The sequence below is a fragment of the Mesoplodon bidens genome (assembly GCF_964165515.1).
Source record: "Mesoplodon bidens genome assembly, chromosome: 8".
In the NCBI taxonomy this organism is placed as follows: Eukaryota; Metazoa; Chordata; class Mammalia; order Artiodactyla; family Ziphiidae; genus Mesoplodon; species Mesoplodon bidens.
The window spans coordinates 48,157,651-48,172,019 of record NC_138165.1 but is presented as its reverse complement, the minus strand read 5'-3'; the positions used below and the strand labels follow the sequence as shown (position 1 = coordinate 48,172,019).

The 14,369-nt window shown below is 42.5% G+C and overlaps 1 protein-coding gene across 1 annotated transcript in view; it reads left to right on the top strand.

Moving 5' to 3' along the window:
* Positions 1 to 4,672: 4,672 nt before the first annotated feature.
* The window catches only part of EPC2 (enhancer of polycomb homolog 2), a 109,139-nt gene continuing 99,442 nt past the window's right edge, over positions 4,673 to 14,369 (top strand). Inside the window, exon 1 of the mRNA XM_081243075.1 lies at positions 4,673 to 5,112. Within this exon, the coding sequence (XP_081099201.1) occupies positions 4,960 to 5,112 (153 nt within the window). The 5' untranslated portion in view covers positions 4,673 to 4,959. The remainder of the gene's footprint in view (positions 5,113 to 14,369) is intronic.

Genomic DNA, 14,369 nt, shown 5'->3' with positions numbered 1-14,369 from the left:
ATCTAACACTTGGGACCCCAGAGAGCTCGATGCTCTGAGCCTGGTTTACTTGTCTGAGATGTGCCCGCACATCAGTGAAACTGAACTGCACTCACAGGGAGAGAGAAACCACCTTCCAAGTTACTTTTCAGAGATGCCTGAGGAGAAAAGGATGCGCTGGTGGAGGAGGCCAGGGAAGGCAACTGAGAAGAATGGATGTTACGGGAGACCTAAACCAACAGGAGATGTGCAACTGCAGCCCCAAAGCCCCAGATTCTCCACTCCAACTCTCTACTGAAAATAACATGAAAGGTCCAGCCAGTTCCATGAATGTAACATGGCTTCAGCTGAATGGCAGCTGTGCTGAATTTAAAGTGTGGAATTTCCCAAGGGCAAGGTAGGTGGATTGGAAAGGAGCCTATGTTACCTCCTGTGGACTTGCTCCAACAATTATTTCTCTGTTTCAAACTCAGCACTTTATTAAAATAAGTAGGATCATAATCATCACCTCCATGGAACCTAGTGCCTCTCAGAAATCCAGAGTCCTGAAGTTAAATCTACATAGCTCACTTGCTGTTTGGACACAGATAACTGTCCTCGTCAGATTCATTAGCTCTGTCACAAGAGCTTTACTGATTTCTGGTATCTCCATCCAGAAGCTTGAGTGAGCAGCGTCAATCTGTTCCATGTGTGGGGTATTGGGTGTGTTTTCCGGTCAGGATGGGGCAACAAATGAGACAGGCTGTCGGCGTGATTCAAAATTGAGTGTTGTGCACCCTCTGGAGCTATGTGTTTCCAAATCTGTTTCCTCTAATTACATGTGTCTCATTTTTCCTTGGTTAATAAAATACAAAGCTTATGGGCTGATTATTTTTGAGTCTGTCTGGACCCTTTGTGGAACTTGGGAAGTAAATCGTCAACTTATACACAAGGTGGCACCCTGTGATTCCAGCCAGGTCTGAGAGGAGCGTTGCTGCTAAGAGACAGAAGCACAGCCACCAATTTTTATTTAGCATCTGGTTTTCCCACTGTGGGGAATATAAAGGTGGAAGTAGATGTTTGGCATATCACCTCTGAGCACAGCCTCTGTCCCCATGTCTCAAAGATTCAGAGTTGCCTCAGTAAAAGGGCACTGGAACCAGGGGGCTGATTCCAGTTGATGGTAATGAATGCAGACCACACATTCAGATTACATATGGAAAACAAGGAAGCTTTATTGGTACTGGGCTCATTCCTGGGAACATAAGGGGGAGGGGTGGGGATGTAGTTCACATACCAACCCAATTAACTTTCAATTGGGTTTTCCGAAATAAGGAGCCAATTAGAAAGAACGTGACATTTACAAAACTCTGGAGTAGTTGAATAGCAACTGTGTTTACTAGTTTTAAGGTTCCTTTCAAAAAGTAATTTGTTCATTATTTCGAAGTTGCCTGCCCTGATGGTAGGACGGGGAAGTAGAAACTGGAATATAATTTCAATTCTTACAGTTACTTGACCTTCTTTCTAAATTAGAGTACATTTAGAAGTAGTTTTATTTTGATATAGCTTTAAAACCATTTCTAATTCTTGGGTGTTTATATATTACACTTGCTTGGCCAAATGCATGTCCTTTGGAATTGGTCCAGGGAATATTTGAAGTGGACTGATTTTAGAATGACTATATTCAGTGCATTGTATGTGGAAACTAAAATAGACTATTAGGCTGCACAATCATTTGAAACAGGTTTTGATAAAGACATTTTATAACAGGCTCTACTTCAAAAGTTGAAGAATATTTTCTGTTTTTAGCACTAACAAGTGTATGGGTATTCAACAAATAGATTAGAAATAAACTTTATGAAAAATAATATTTGTATACAAATGAAAGCTACTTTCCAAATGTGAAATAGAGGCATTCTGGTTTAGGCACTGAATTTGAAGCCAAGAAAACACAGGCTGTGTCTCACTTAAAAAGTGTATTGTGTCATTTGCCTCAAAATGTTTTATTCCCAGCTCTATAATCATTGCCTACAGGGCAAGAGGAAAATGGAGATTTGGGGGAAAAAATCTGCTACATGGTCAAAGAAAAAGAACAAAACAACAACTACTACAGCAGAAACCCATTCCTGTAATTGAATTTCAGGTTTCACAAAAGTTTCTTTGAATGGCTTTAATTGGTTCTAAAATTCCTAGGCCCAAAAGGAGGAAGCTGAAGAGCCAGTTAGGCCATAAGAGCAGATATTGGCAGCAATGGCTAGGTCAGGTGACAGGCTAATAAGATATGTGAATTCCAAGTGGGACTGGAACGGGGTCAGTATCACTGAATTTTTTCAGGGAATATCAGTCAACAACTATATAGTAGGTGCCAGCTATGCATGAGGCATAGAACTGGGGATACAGTGATTAACAGAGCAGACGTTGGCCCTACCCTCCTTGAGGCTATTGTATCTTTAGGCTCTGGGTTATGCACTCTATTAGCCATTGGTTGGAAGGTCTCAGCAGTTTGGATCAGCAAGTTTAGAATGTTGAATGGTCAATAAACTGAAGAGCTTGGATAACAGGGTGGCATTGCTGAGAAAACAAGAGTTTTGGAGTCAGGCTAGACCTGGATTTGAACCTACTTCTTCAAGTTTATTATTGTTGAAACTTGGCAAACTATCTGTCTGAGCCTCAGTTTCCTTATTAGTAAAATTGTAATTTCTTCACAGGGCTATAATGAGAATTAAGTGGGATTCTATTAAAATACAATTAATTGAGATAATAGATACATAGTACCCCTAGAGTGGCTGGTATATTATAGATACTCAGTATTTTCTCTCTTGAGAGAGGGTAGCAATAAATACAGGGAACAGAAGAAAGCTATCATTTCTGAACTTGAGAAGTGCCAGATAAAAGCCCTGGATGACTCATTTCTTCAACCATTGCTTCCCCCCACTCCTCTCAGGCTTGAATCCAGGGCTGACCCCCTCCCAACAACATCTTGTTCTTCCTTGCAGAGAATTGGAACTGTTCCAGAGGGTAGCACTCGGATCAGGACATGCCCATAAGCTTGAGGAAGGTATTGCTTACAAGAAGTGAGTCACTGCACCTCCATTCTTTAGATGGAAAACACTCAAGCCCCACTAAACAATGCCTGAATTTCTTGCTGGGCCAAAGGGGTTAGACTCTGTCATAGAGTCTATACCCACCATTTTGCCCTCAAAGGGGGAGGTGGAGAGAAAAGGGATGAGGACAGGGAGGAAAAAGATAGGGAAGAAGTAGATGAGGAAGTGGAGGAAGAGATGGGGCTTTGATGTCCCATAGAAATGACAGTAGGAATAGGTTTTTTTCTATTCTGGAGGTCAGCAAACCATCTACTTTTCTCTGAGCTAGGCAAAATACTTATCAATTATTAGAAAATGGCAAAATGTGTTACACTCTTCCTAGGGATTTTGTAGGAAAACTGTAATGCTTAAAGTCTAACCAAGGAACTCAGCTAAACGAGGTTGATGTCAACAATAGGTGGTACTTATTTGAGTTAACTGGATTTTCTCTCCTCTTTAGAACTTTCTCTAACCGGTTCAGGCTAAAGAAGTCTCCTTTCTCTGAACTCTCGCGGCAGTTATGGCCTGTACGACTCATTTGGTAATTAATCATGTTCTACTGCCTTGTGTTATCGCCTATATAGTTTTCTTCAAGTGATAAACTTTTTTTTTTTTTTTGCCGTCATTTATCTTTACGGCTGCCCTGTTCTTCAACTATTTAAATCTCTTGCTGTTAATCATCTGTCCAACCTTTCTGTCATCCAATCAATGTGAAAGCTGCACAGGGCAGGAACTATGTATCTCAAACTTCTTTGTGTCTTCCACAGCACCAATATTTTACACAGATCGGCCACGTTGGAAATGTGTGCTGCCTTGGTTAAATGTTATAAGCTTAATTTTTAAGAACTCTAATATTTTTGAAATCAGAAGTATCTATCATCCACTAAAGAATTCTATGAAGTTTGGGTGACAGGTTCAAGGGCACTTGTTGCATCTGGCAGCCTCAAACGTTTTTCCTCATTGCCGTTAGCATCCTCCCGGCGAAAGCGAGGATGCCTTACCTTGGAGAGCTCTTTCGGTCAGGTACTAAAGAGAGGATGCGGGGAAGAGGGCTGGGGCTGCGTAAGCGTTTTCCCGGCAGGAGAGACCCGGCAGGTCTGCGCGCCTCGGAGTGGGCAGAAGGAATGGACCTTTCGCACCTCTCAGGGATGTGCGAATTGGAGTATGCGAATTAGCCGGCGCTCGGGGCGCCTTGGAGATAAGCTCTTTATAAGTAGAGGCTCGCTGAGGCAGTTGTGGCTCCGGTTGACATTTTCCTTTCGCGCTCACAGACTTCTGCACGCTCGCGCTGCTCAGCGGGGCTGTGTTTTGCCCGGCACCGTCCTCCGGGGCACCCAGCGAGCAGGGTGTCGGGGCCGCGGAGGCAGAGGCGCACGCTCGGGGGCGCGGGTTAACTTGCGCACCTGGCACCTGCCACACGGCGAGAGCGCGGGCTGCCGAGCGGAGCGCCGCCACCGCCCCCTCACCCGGAGCGGCCCGAGGCTGAGCACGCTCCCGCGGGCCGGCCGCGCCGCGGAGAGAGTGGGTGGGCAGGCGAGGGAGGGGAAGGGAGAGGAAGGAGGGAGGGAGGGAGGGAGAGGGCGAAGCGCGTCCCCGCGGCGGGGGCGCGCTCTCGCGCGGGCTGCCGGGATCGCTCGCCGCCGCTGTGGTAATGTCCGCCATGTTGGCCATGGCGCAGGGAGCGGATCGGGCGGGCGAGCGGCGGATCTAGTGTGTGGAAGCGGCCGCGGGCGGCGGGGGGCTGTTTTCGGGCGGGGTGGGCGCCCATGCTGTGGCCGGGGGCAGTGAGGAGGAGGAGGAGGAGCGGGCCGGCCGCGCTGCACTGAGGAAGGAGGTGGAGGAGGCGGCGGGAGTCCTCCCCCCCTCCCCTCCCGCCCCGCCGCCGCCGCCCGGGCTGTTCCTGTAAGGCGGGGAGACAATGAGTAAACTCTCCTTCCGAGCGCGGGCGCTGGACGCCGCCAAACCGCTGCCTATCTACCGCGGCAAGGACATGCCTGATCTCAACGACTGCGTCTCCATCAACCGGGCCGTGCCCCAGATGCCCACCGGGATGGAGAAGGAGGAGGAATCGGTAGGGACTCGAGTGTTTATTACCCCCCCTTCCCTCCTCCCCCCTCCCCTTTGTCAGTCGGGCTTCGCCATTCACAGAGCGCTTTACGCTCGCTGGAGGGCGCCGCAGCCGCTCTAACGCATGGGACCCTACGCCGGCGGAGTAGCGTAAACCCTCTCGGCCGGCGCAGCGCCCGCCCGCGGCCGCCATGTTGTTGCGTCCCAGTGTTGTGATTAGCTCGCAGCGCCGCTTACGCTGCCGTAAGGGGGCCTTGCCGTAAGCGGCGGCCCGGAATGGCGCAGGGGATGTTCTGGCCGCACTTGGCGTACGGCCTCTGTTTACCTTTTTTTTTCTTCCCCCGGCGCGGGATGCGAGGGATCCTTTAGCTAGGGAAGATTTCCCCCCCACTTTTAGATTTAGTTTTGCATTGGGTTCTCTTTGAAATGACTTAACGGAAAGTAAAGCGTTTTCAAAACAAACATCATCTTCCTTCTAGCAAGGTAATCCTCGCTCCCCGGCCCGCGTTGGTGCAGCGGGATGGAGGTGGTGCAGCACTGCGGCGGGGGAGGGCGGGGGCCGCCACTACCAGCAGGATGTAGCGCTAGAAAGCCGCTGATCGGCTAGCTCCGCGGAGCGGAGCGAGTTCGTTCCGCCTGCCTAGCCGGGACGGCGCCCGCTCAGTGCGCGGCGTTAGAAAGGGACCGGGGATGTTCAGCTGCGAGCCGCCGGCGCTGCGCTGTCCTCGCGCCGCGTTCCGGAGAATTGTCATGTGTGTTTGGGGATGTCTTTTAGAAGTTGAGGACCTACTGCATCGAAATTGACAGCTGCATTTTTTTATAACAACAGCAGTTTAGGGCAAAAATGCTTTTTCCCCCTGATGGGTTAAATTTTGGATACGGTTGAATTTCACCCGGCTTGACAATGTTTATGACTCTGGAGTGGTGTTACTTGCGTGCGAAGTTCATAGTAACTGCAACCTCAAGAATTTCTTCAATGAACCTGTGGTCCCGCCTTATTGTCAACCCCGGGTGTGCGTGGATTGGTTCTCTTGCTTCTGTGACTGTCAAAAGAAGGCCTGAGGTTTCTGTGATTGGTTTTCTCTTTTGACTATTAATATTGCAGGAAATGCTTTTATGCTTTTGATTGGCTGCTCAAGTTGTGACCTCATTATATTACCCTGTTATTACTACTTTCTGCTGTGATTGAATCACGTTTCTCGGTGTTTGTTTTTGAAAGCCTTGCACTTGCCGTAGAAAAAGTATGTCCTTAATATCAGATGAACATTCAACTTTTTAAAAAGTAAGCAAGATGAAAACCCAACATTTATGCTGAAGGTTTAGAGCTAAGTCAAATGTGAAAATTCTGTTTTTAAATAAAATTTATTTCTAGCTTAGCTCAATTTTCCATGGGAAAGATAATTAAAATAAGGAATAGTAGGGCTTCCCTGGTGGCGCAGTGGTTGAGAGTCCGTCTGCCGATGCAGGGGACACGGGTTCGTGCCCCGGTCCGGGAAGATCCCACATGCCACTGAGCGGCTGGGCCCGTGAGCCATGGCCGCTGAGCCTGCGCATCCGGAGCCTGTGCTCCGCAACGGGAGAGGCCACAACAGTGAGAGGCCCAAGTACCGCAAAAAAAAAAAAAAAAAAAGGAATAGTATGTACGAGAATTAATTTAATTGAGCTTTAAAAAACACAACTTGGGATTCCACAAAGTTACATTTCTATTAATGTTATTTCCCGAAAAGAAAGGTGGCTAATGAGTCTTTTTTTAAAAAATTATTTTATTTATTTATTTTTGGCTTATTTAATTTATTTATTTGTTGGGTCTTCGTTGCTGCACGGGGGCTTTCTGTAGTTGCCGCGAGCGGGGGCTACTCTTCGTTGCTGTGCGCGGGGTTCTCATTGCAATGGCTTCTCTTGTTGAGGAGCACGGGCTCTAGGCGCGTGGGCTTCAGTAGTTTTGGCTCGCGGGCTTAGTTGCTCCGCGGCATGTGGGATCTTCCTGGACCAGCGATCAAACCCGTGTCCCCTGCATTGGCAGGCATATTCTTATCCACTGCGCCACCAGGGAATCTCATGAGTCTTAAAGTATCAATATTGTATGTAATTACTTGGACCCTATTATTTTGGTTTGGGAAGAACTTGAATCAAGAAACTTGTTCTAGAATGAATAGTTAACCCCTGGAAGATATATTACTTTTTGCAAACAGTGATTAGCAATGTACTTATTTATTGCTTTAGGTCCTTGGTCACATAGGTCTTGGTATTTTATCTTAATTTAGAAGAAAACTTGCAATTTAGTTCCTGTTTTAATGATGCATTAAAAATAAATGCTTAACCCCCTTACAGTTTTGTACTATAATACTAACCTTTTCAGTAAAATTTGTGATTTTCAATCTAGAGCATGGGTGCTAATTTTTATTATTTTCACTAGCCTGCTTCAACTGCCCAATTTTAGGTAAGAAGAAATCCAAATTCTGATAGAACTAGAGTTGAAACTCAGGACTTCTGACTCCTTGTCCTGTCTTTTCTGCTTCTTTAATGTTACAAGTGAAGGTTCTTAAAATCAAAACTAAACAAACTCTGACAGTTAAGATTTATAGTCTAGGGTCTTTTGCTTTCCATAATGTCCAGTTGGGGTGTTTTTTTTCTTTTTTAGTAGTGCATTGCCTTAACCACTCGACCACCTCGTCCCATTCGTTTTCTTTTTTAAAGTAACATATAGGTCAGAGGACTTGTGCTTTAATGAGTAACAGCCAATTCAGTTGTTCTGGTCTTATTTATAGGACCTATTAAACATAATTATTTGTTCTCTATATATTCTGCCTTGATAAACAGTTCTAAGCAGCAATAAAATATAAATTTCATGAATGTGTCACTTGAGTTGTGTTTCAATTTAACTTCCATTATCAAAATATTGTAATTAGTTCCTTTTATAATCACACAACTTGTTAAAAAACAACAACAAAAACCTTGGCTTATGGGTTTATAGTTGTTGCTTGGCATTTCTAAATCATCCACAGTATGTCCTCTTCCTGCTTGGTTGGCAGAATAATTTGACTTCACTTTATGGGCTTCATGGATCCAGCACCCCCATCTCCCTATCCCCACACCCCGGCCATAAAATGAAGGACTGTCTCTGTGTAGCTATTGGACTATTATTAGACTTTGTTTATGTAGTCATTAACTCAGTTTTGAGTTACATTTTGATAATACCTGGGTGAGGTGGTCTAGGTGTCCTTTGGCACTGGAGCACTCTGTCATTGCTGGCCATATCATTCTCTTAGTTCTTCTCTTTTGGACACGAAAGCATACTTCTTTTCTTTCCTTTCCATATTTTCATTGTATTTGCCTAAGGTCTGCCAGTTGGCATCCTCTTATAACTCAGTGTCTCTGGTGCTCCTCATGGCACTTGGTCTGGGTCAGATACTTTAGGGTTACCTAGAATCTAAACAACCAGAAAGATCAGGTGATTGGTATTCTGCTATCTCCCCAGGAGTGTTGTATAGTGATAGCTGATGATTTTAATAATATCTACCATTTTTTGAACACTTGTTGAGCTGCAGGTACTGTGCTAAGAACTTTACATATATTATTCCATTTAATCCTCTTTCAAATCAACTTTTTGAGGTATAATCTGTATAAAATAAAACAGACCCATTTAAAGCATAGGGTTTAAAGAGTTCTGACAAATGTGTACACCCGTGGAAACATCATCACAATCAAGATATAGGAACATATCAAATACCCTAAAAGTTCCCTTTTGCTTCTTTGCAAGTCTGTCCCTCCAGTAGTTCTAAGCCTTCTTTCACTACAGATTAGTTTTGTCTTTTTTTAGAATTAAATATAAATGGAATCATACATACTTTTTTATGTCTGGCTTCTTTTGCTTAGTGTGACGCATTAAAGATTCATTCCTGTTAGGTATATTAGTCTATATACTGAATGCTGAATAACATTTCAGTGAATTGATATACTATAATATATTCATCCATCCGTCTGTTGTTGGATGTTTGAGTTATTTCTAGTTTTTGGTTTTCATTTAATCTTTGTAACAGCCCTAAATTTCTCACTGCTGGTAACTGACAGGGCTAGAGCTCAAACTCTTGCCCTTTAATGTAACAAAAACCCATTCTCATAACCACGGTGCTTCGTATTGACTTCTTACAGAACTCCGAATTATCTTCTGAACTCTTATTAAGTTCATTATAGTTTCTGTGAGTAATTTTAACCTTTTATAATTATGGGAACTTTAAAAAGTGATATTGATTTTATTGGAATATTGAATTATTAAGAAGTGTAGTTTTTATCACTTAACTGTGTCTGACTTTTGCTCTAGGCCTTTCAGATTTTTTTTTGCTTAGAAATCTGTCAACTTTGCTTCTCCGTATATTGGCATCATTATGTTTGAGTGTTTATGGTATCTTAAGTATGTAAGAAATTTGTGGTAAACTATCCTATTTTATTTTTTAGATTTTCTCCTAATAGAATGTAATCTCTGTAAGGGCAAGGATCTTTGCATGTTTTGTTCATTAATATACTCCAGTTGCCCAGAACTGTGCCTTAACACGTAACATATGCTTGATAAATGTTTGTTGAGTGTTGGATGAGCTTCTATTTCTATACCAAGAGCTATGTTTTTGTGAAACTCTAGCTCTGTGTGTGTGTATGTGTATAATTCATTAGCAGAATTTGGTAAATTATTCTTCCAGATACTCTTTTTGGTTTCTTACTTTGGAACTATGTATACTTAAATACTAAATCTTTTTATTTCCTCTTGAGTCAGAGGCCTCTTTTAATGCAGAATTTCTTACGCAGAGTATGGCTGCAGTATTGGTCTTTATCTTGCGTTAATTATTCCTCTCATAGCTGTATGTAGCTTTGCGTAAAATACCTCCTCGCATTAGAGTGAGCCAAAATCTACATGAAGTATGTGATTCTGCTTGTTTTTAAAGTAAAAGACCATGATTGATTTGGATTGCCATTTCTCTGCTCATGTTAGTTGCCTGATTTTTGTCGTTATCTTAATATTTTAAGTGATATTTTGAATGATAGGGTCAGAATATATTCAGTCTTTCTACCATTTCAAAGTTGTATTTGGTACTAATATATTTCATGTTTCATAATAGAAGGGCTCTAGGATATAAAATACAGTTTTGTAGATTGATATTGTAAAAACATTACACATTTATTATTTCATCAAAAGCAAATATTGGCCAGGTATCGTATAAGTGCCAGGCTTTATCCAAATAAGATATTGGAAAACTCTTTAAAGGGGTTTGAATATCAAAAGTATTGTAAAGCTGTGTGCTGAAGTGTTGTTAGGATTAAAAGAAGCATACGATACAGATCTTGGCTTCAGGGAACTTAAATGAGTCATTGGGGACTTAAATGAGTCATTGGGGTCAAAAACATATCTTGAAAGTTAGCAAAAAACTACCAGGTTAAGTCAACCTGACAGACATTTAAAAGAGCATTAGAAAAAGTTAGCTGTCAATATAGTTGATAGGAATAAGAGTAAACTGTTGCTGGAATGTATAGAGAAGTCTTCTTGGAAAGAAATTTAGTGATTTGGGCTTTCAGGTTTGATTTTATAGTGTATGTTGAAGCAAATACTTGAGTACAGGAATATTTAAAGCAAGTTCCATGGATGTTAAGTAGACTAAAGGAAGGTTCTTCCATGTTATATTTTTAATCTATCCTTGTTTATTCTTTTTCCCGCGCTGATAGAAACTTCAGGACGGTAACACTCTGTTATTTCTGAGCACAGTATTCTCTTAGCTCTTTCTCCTTTATTTGGACATGCAGATGGCTTCACTTCTTTTCTTCCCCTTCCTTTGTTCCCTGCTATATCTTCAGCACTAGAAACTGTTTAGAACATAGACAGCACTATGTAAATATTTGGTGAATGAATGAATAAAAGTTGGGATGGAGATTAGAATTTTGAAAGAGGAGAATTATACCAGATTTTAGATAGTTTTAAATGTTAGGTCCAGGAGTTTGTAGAAAGGTGTAGAACAAAGTATTGAGGTGTAAGTATGAAGTCTGTTTCTAGTTTGGTTCTGTCCTTAAGTGGCCATATGATCGGGGAAAGTTTGCCTGCCTTCTCTGAGCCTCACGTCGATCATCACTACCATCACAGCTACCATTTATTGAGTGTATGTTAGTGTGTTGAGCATGTGCCAGGCACTTTATTAAACTCAGTAGGTGATTTAGAGCTCATTATAATGGTAGGATGTGTAGGTGCTATTATCTCTTTTCCAGAAGAAGAAACTGAAGCTTTAGAAATTAAGCAACTTGCCCAAGGTCACCCCTACCTATACCAAAACATGGGAGAGCCAGTATTTTAACTCATGCCCTGTGGGTGATTGACTCCAGTGCTCTCATCTTCACCATTGCTTCATCTGTAAAATGAGTGGGTTGAGAACTAGATGATATCTAAAGTTCATTACGTCTCTTCTGTCCAATCATTTATTAGCCCATGGGCACGGAGGAGTCTTTTCGTCTCAGGGAATGATGTTATGAAAGAAACTTCGTGGAGAATGCCTTTTGTAAACATGTTCCTTTTTTAAAAAATGTAAAGGAATGGTTTATCTGTGGTCTTAAGTTTAGATTTCTTATGCATCAGTTCTTTAAAAATGAGGGCTAGGGCTTCCCTGGTGGCGCAGTGGTTGAGAATCTGCCTGCCAATGCAGGGGACACGGGTTCGAGCCCTGGTCTGGGAAGGTCCCACATGCCGCGGAGCAACTGGGCCCGTGAGCCACAATTACTGAGCCTGCGCGTCTGGAGCCTGTGCTCCACAACAAGAGAAGCCGTGATAGTGAGAGGCCTGCGCACCGCGATGAAGAGTGGCCCCCGCTTGACACAACTAGAGAAAGCCCTCGCACGGAAACGAAGACCCAACACAGCCATAAATAAATAAATTTAAAACTCTTAAAAAAAAAATGAGGCCTAAAGATATTTGACATGTGGGACCATTAGGTTGGTTTCAAGTAACAGAAGCCAAATTTGATTTCTTTAAGGTTCCTGGGGGTTGTCTCACAGACACCAAGGAAGGGTTGAACAGTCAAGGCTTGGCTAGCCAGGAACCATGGCAGCTGTGGGCCCTTCAGCAGCAACTGACATTAATATCACTCAATTCTAGTAATTCTCGACTTTTGAGAAGTAGTATAGGGTAGTGGTTAAGTGCATGTATTCTGGAGCCAGACTCTATGCATTTGAGTCCTCAGGAGGATTAATTTCATCTGTAAAATTTCATGGGGATTGTTGGGAAGATGAATTGTAGTGTGCTTGGAGTAGTTTGTGACATGCAGCAAGCATTCAATAAATATTAGCTATTATCATCACTGTTGTATTTCTTTTAGCTTCAAACTCCAGATTCCTTGCATAGCTCTAATCCAGAGGGCAGACTTTGGGGGAAATACCAAGAAGTAAGGGATGGAGACAGTGATCAGTTCTCTGATGACGCATTCTGAAGATGGGCATTAGGATAATCTCCTAAATCTCTGTCTGTTGAGATGTGGTTATCTTATATCAGAGTTTTAAACAAGTATCAAGATCAATGTCAGACACTTCTGAAGGCAAGAATTTTATAAAGTTACACTAAGGAATCCATTGAAATAATGCCCAGTTCATCTGTCAGAAGATGACTTTCATGTGCTTGAATGTTGTGTTTAACCACATTGTATTAAAGTTTCACACTATATCATGCAAAACAAACAAACCAACAAAGAAACAAAAACAAAGCCCTCCAGATTCCTGAGATAGAGGACATTATTGATTTAGCTTGTATCAGGTATCTATCTACTTCTAAGTCAAGGAACAGGGGAAGTTAGTATACAAGTGCTGTTAAGGGCTACCCTCCTGGGAATGGGGCTTAGCTAGGGAGCTGCCCTGAGAGACCTACTACTGGTGGATATATAGCATCATTATTAGAAGTTACGAAGTTAGATTGGTTTAATCCGTGGTTTGACCAAAGGTGAATGTGTATACTTAGTTGTGTTTTTGCAAACCTCAAATTTGTAAGGTGTTCTAAGGAGATTAGAAATTTTTTTTCCCCCTCCGGTACGCGGGCCTCTCACTGTTGTGGCCTCTCCCGTTGCGGAGCACAGGCTCCGGACGCGCAGGCTCAGCGGCCATGGCTCACGGGCCCAGCCGCTCCGCGGCATGTGGGATCCTTCCGGACCGGGGCACGAACCCGCATCCCCTGCATCAGCAGGCGGACCCTCAACCACTGCGCCACCAGGGAAGTCCGTGTATTATGTTTTTTAATGAAACTTGAATTAAGGACTATAGAAGAAGTCTCCAAAATCCTTTTAAAGAAAGCAAATGTTCCACACTTACTAATATTCAGAGCAGTAAGGGATGAAATTTTCTGTGACTTCAAATAAATTATTTAACCTTCCTGGCCCTTAGTTTCGTCATTTGTGAAATAGAATTGGACTGAGAATTGGACTGAGTGATCTTTAAAGTACCTTTGGCTCTAAAAATTACTTTCTTCTTTGAATTCACATGTCTACTTACTGGGCATATTGTACAGAATGTAAATCAGATGAAAAGAACTAATAAATGAGAGACAATATTAGGAAGATATTAATAGGTAAAATTTAACTCTTTAACACTATTGGAATGCTGTCTATTTGGTTTAGGGTTCTTTTTTTATGAGGATCAGTTACATTTATGCAGTATCTTGTACTGTTTTTTCCTAGAGATCAAGAGAGCAATCCACTCTGTGTGTTTTAGGTATGATCAGTTCCCTTGCTTTCATGAAATTTTCTTTCACTACTATTACTCATTGCTATAAATGTTTTGAATTTTGGTATACTTGTAGCTCATAACAGTTTATTTTAGTTTTCTAATATCTCATGTTTTTCACTTGAGGGGTGTGTGTGTATGGGTACGGATATAGCATGACAGAGTAAGTACATGTGAGAGACATTTATTTTCTCATGTAGACCAGATGCCTTAAGGATGCTTTCATGTCTTTGTTTTATTCAGCACAGGCTGGATACCTACCCAGGCACTTATGTGATAGAAAGTTTGTAATACAGACATTGACCATGATCCTGGCACTGGGATTGAGTTTGATTGTATTACTAAATATACAGCTGGGCATCTTATTTCATTTTAAATAGAGGTGAAGTAGAGAAACAGTAATGGAAGCATAGGGAACAGCATGAGGAGGAAAGGATGATAGGTAGGAATGAGCCATGAAGCGGACCCATGTAGGTAGCAGAAGGTCCATTATAATTATTTGATTTTTATCTTAAAACTGATTTT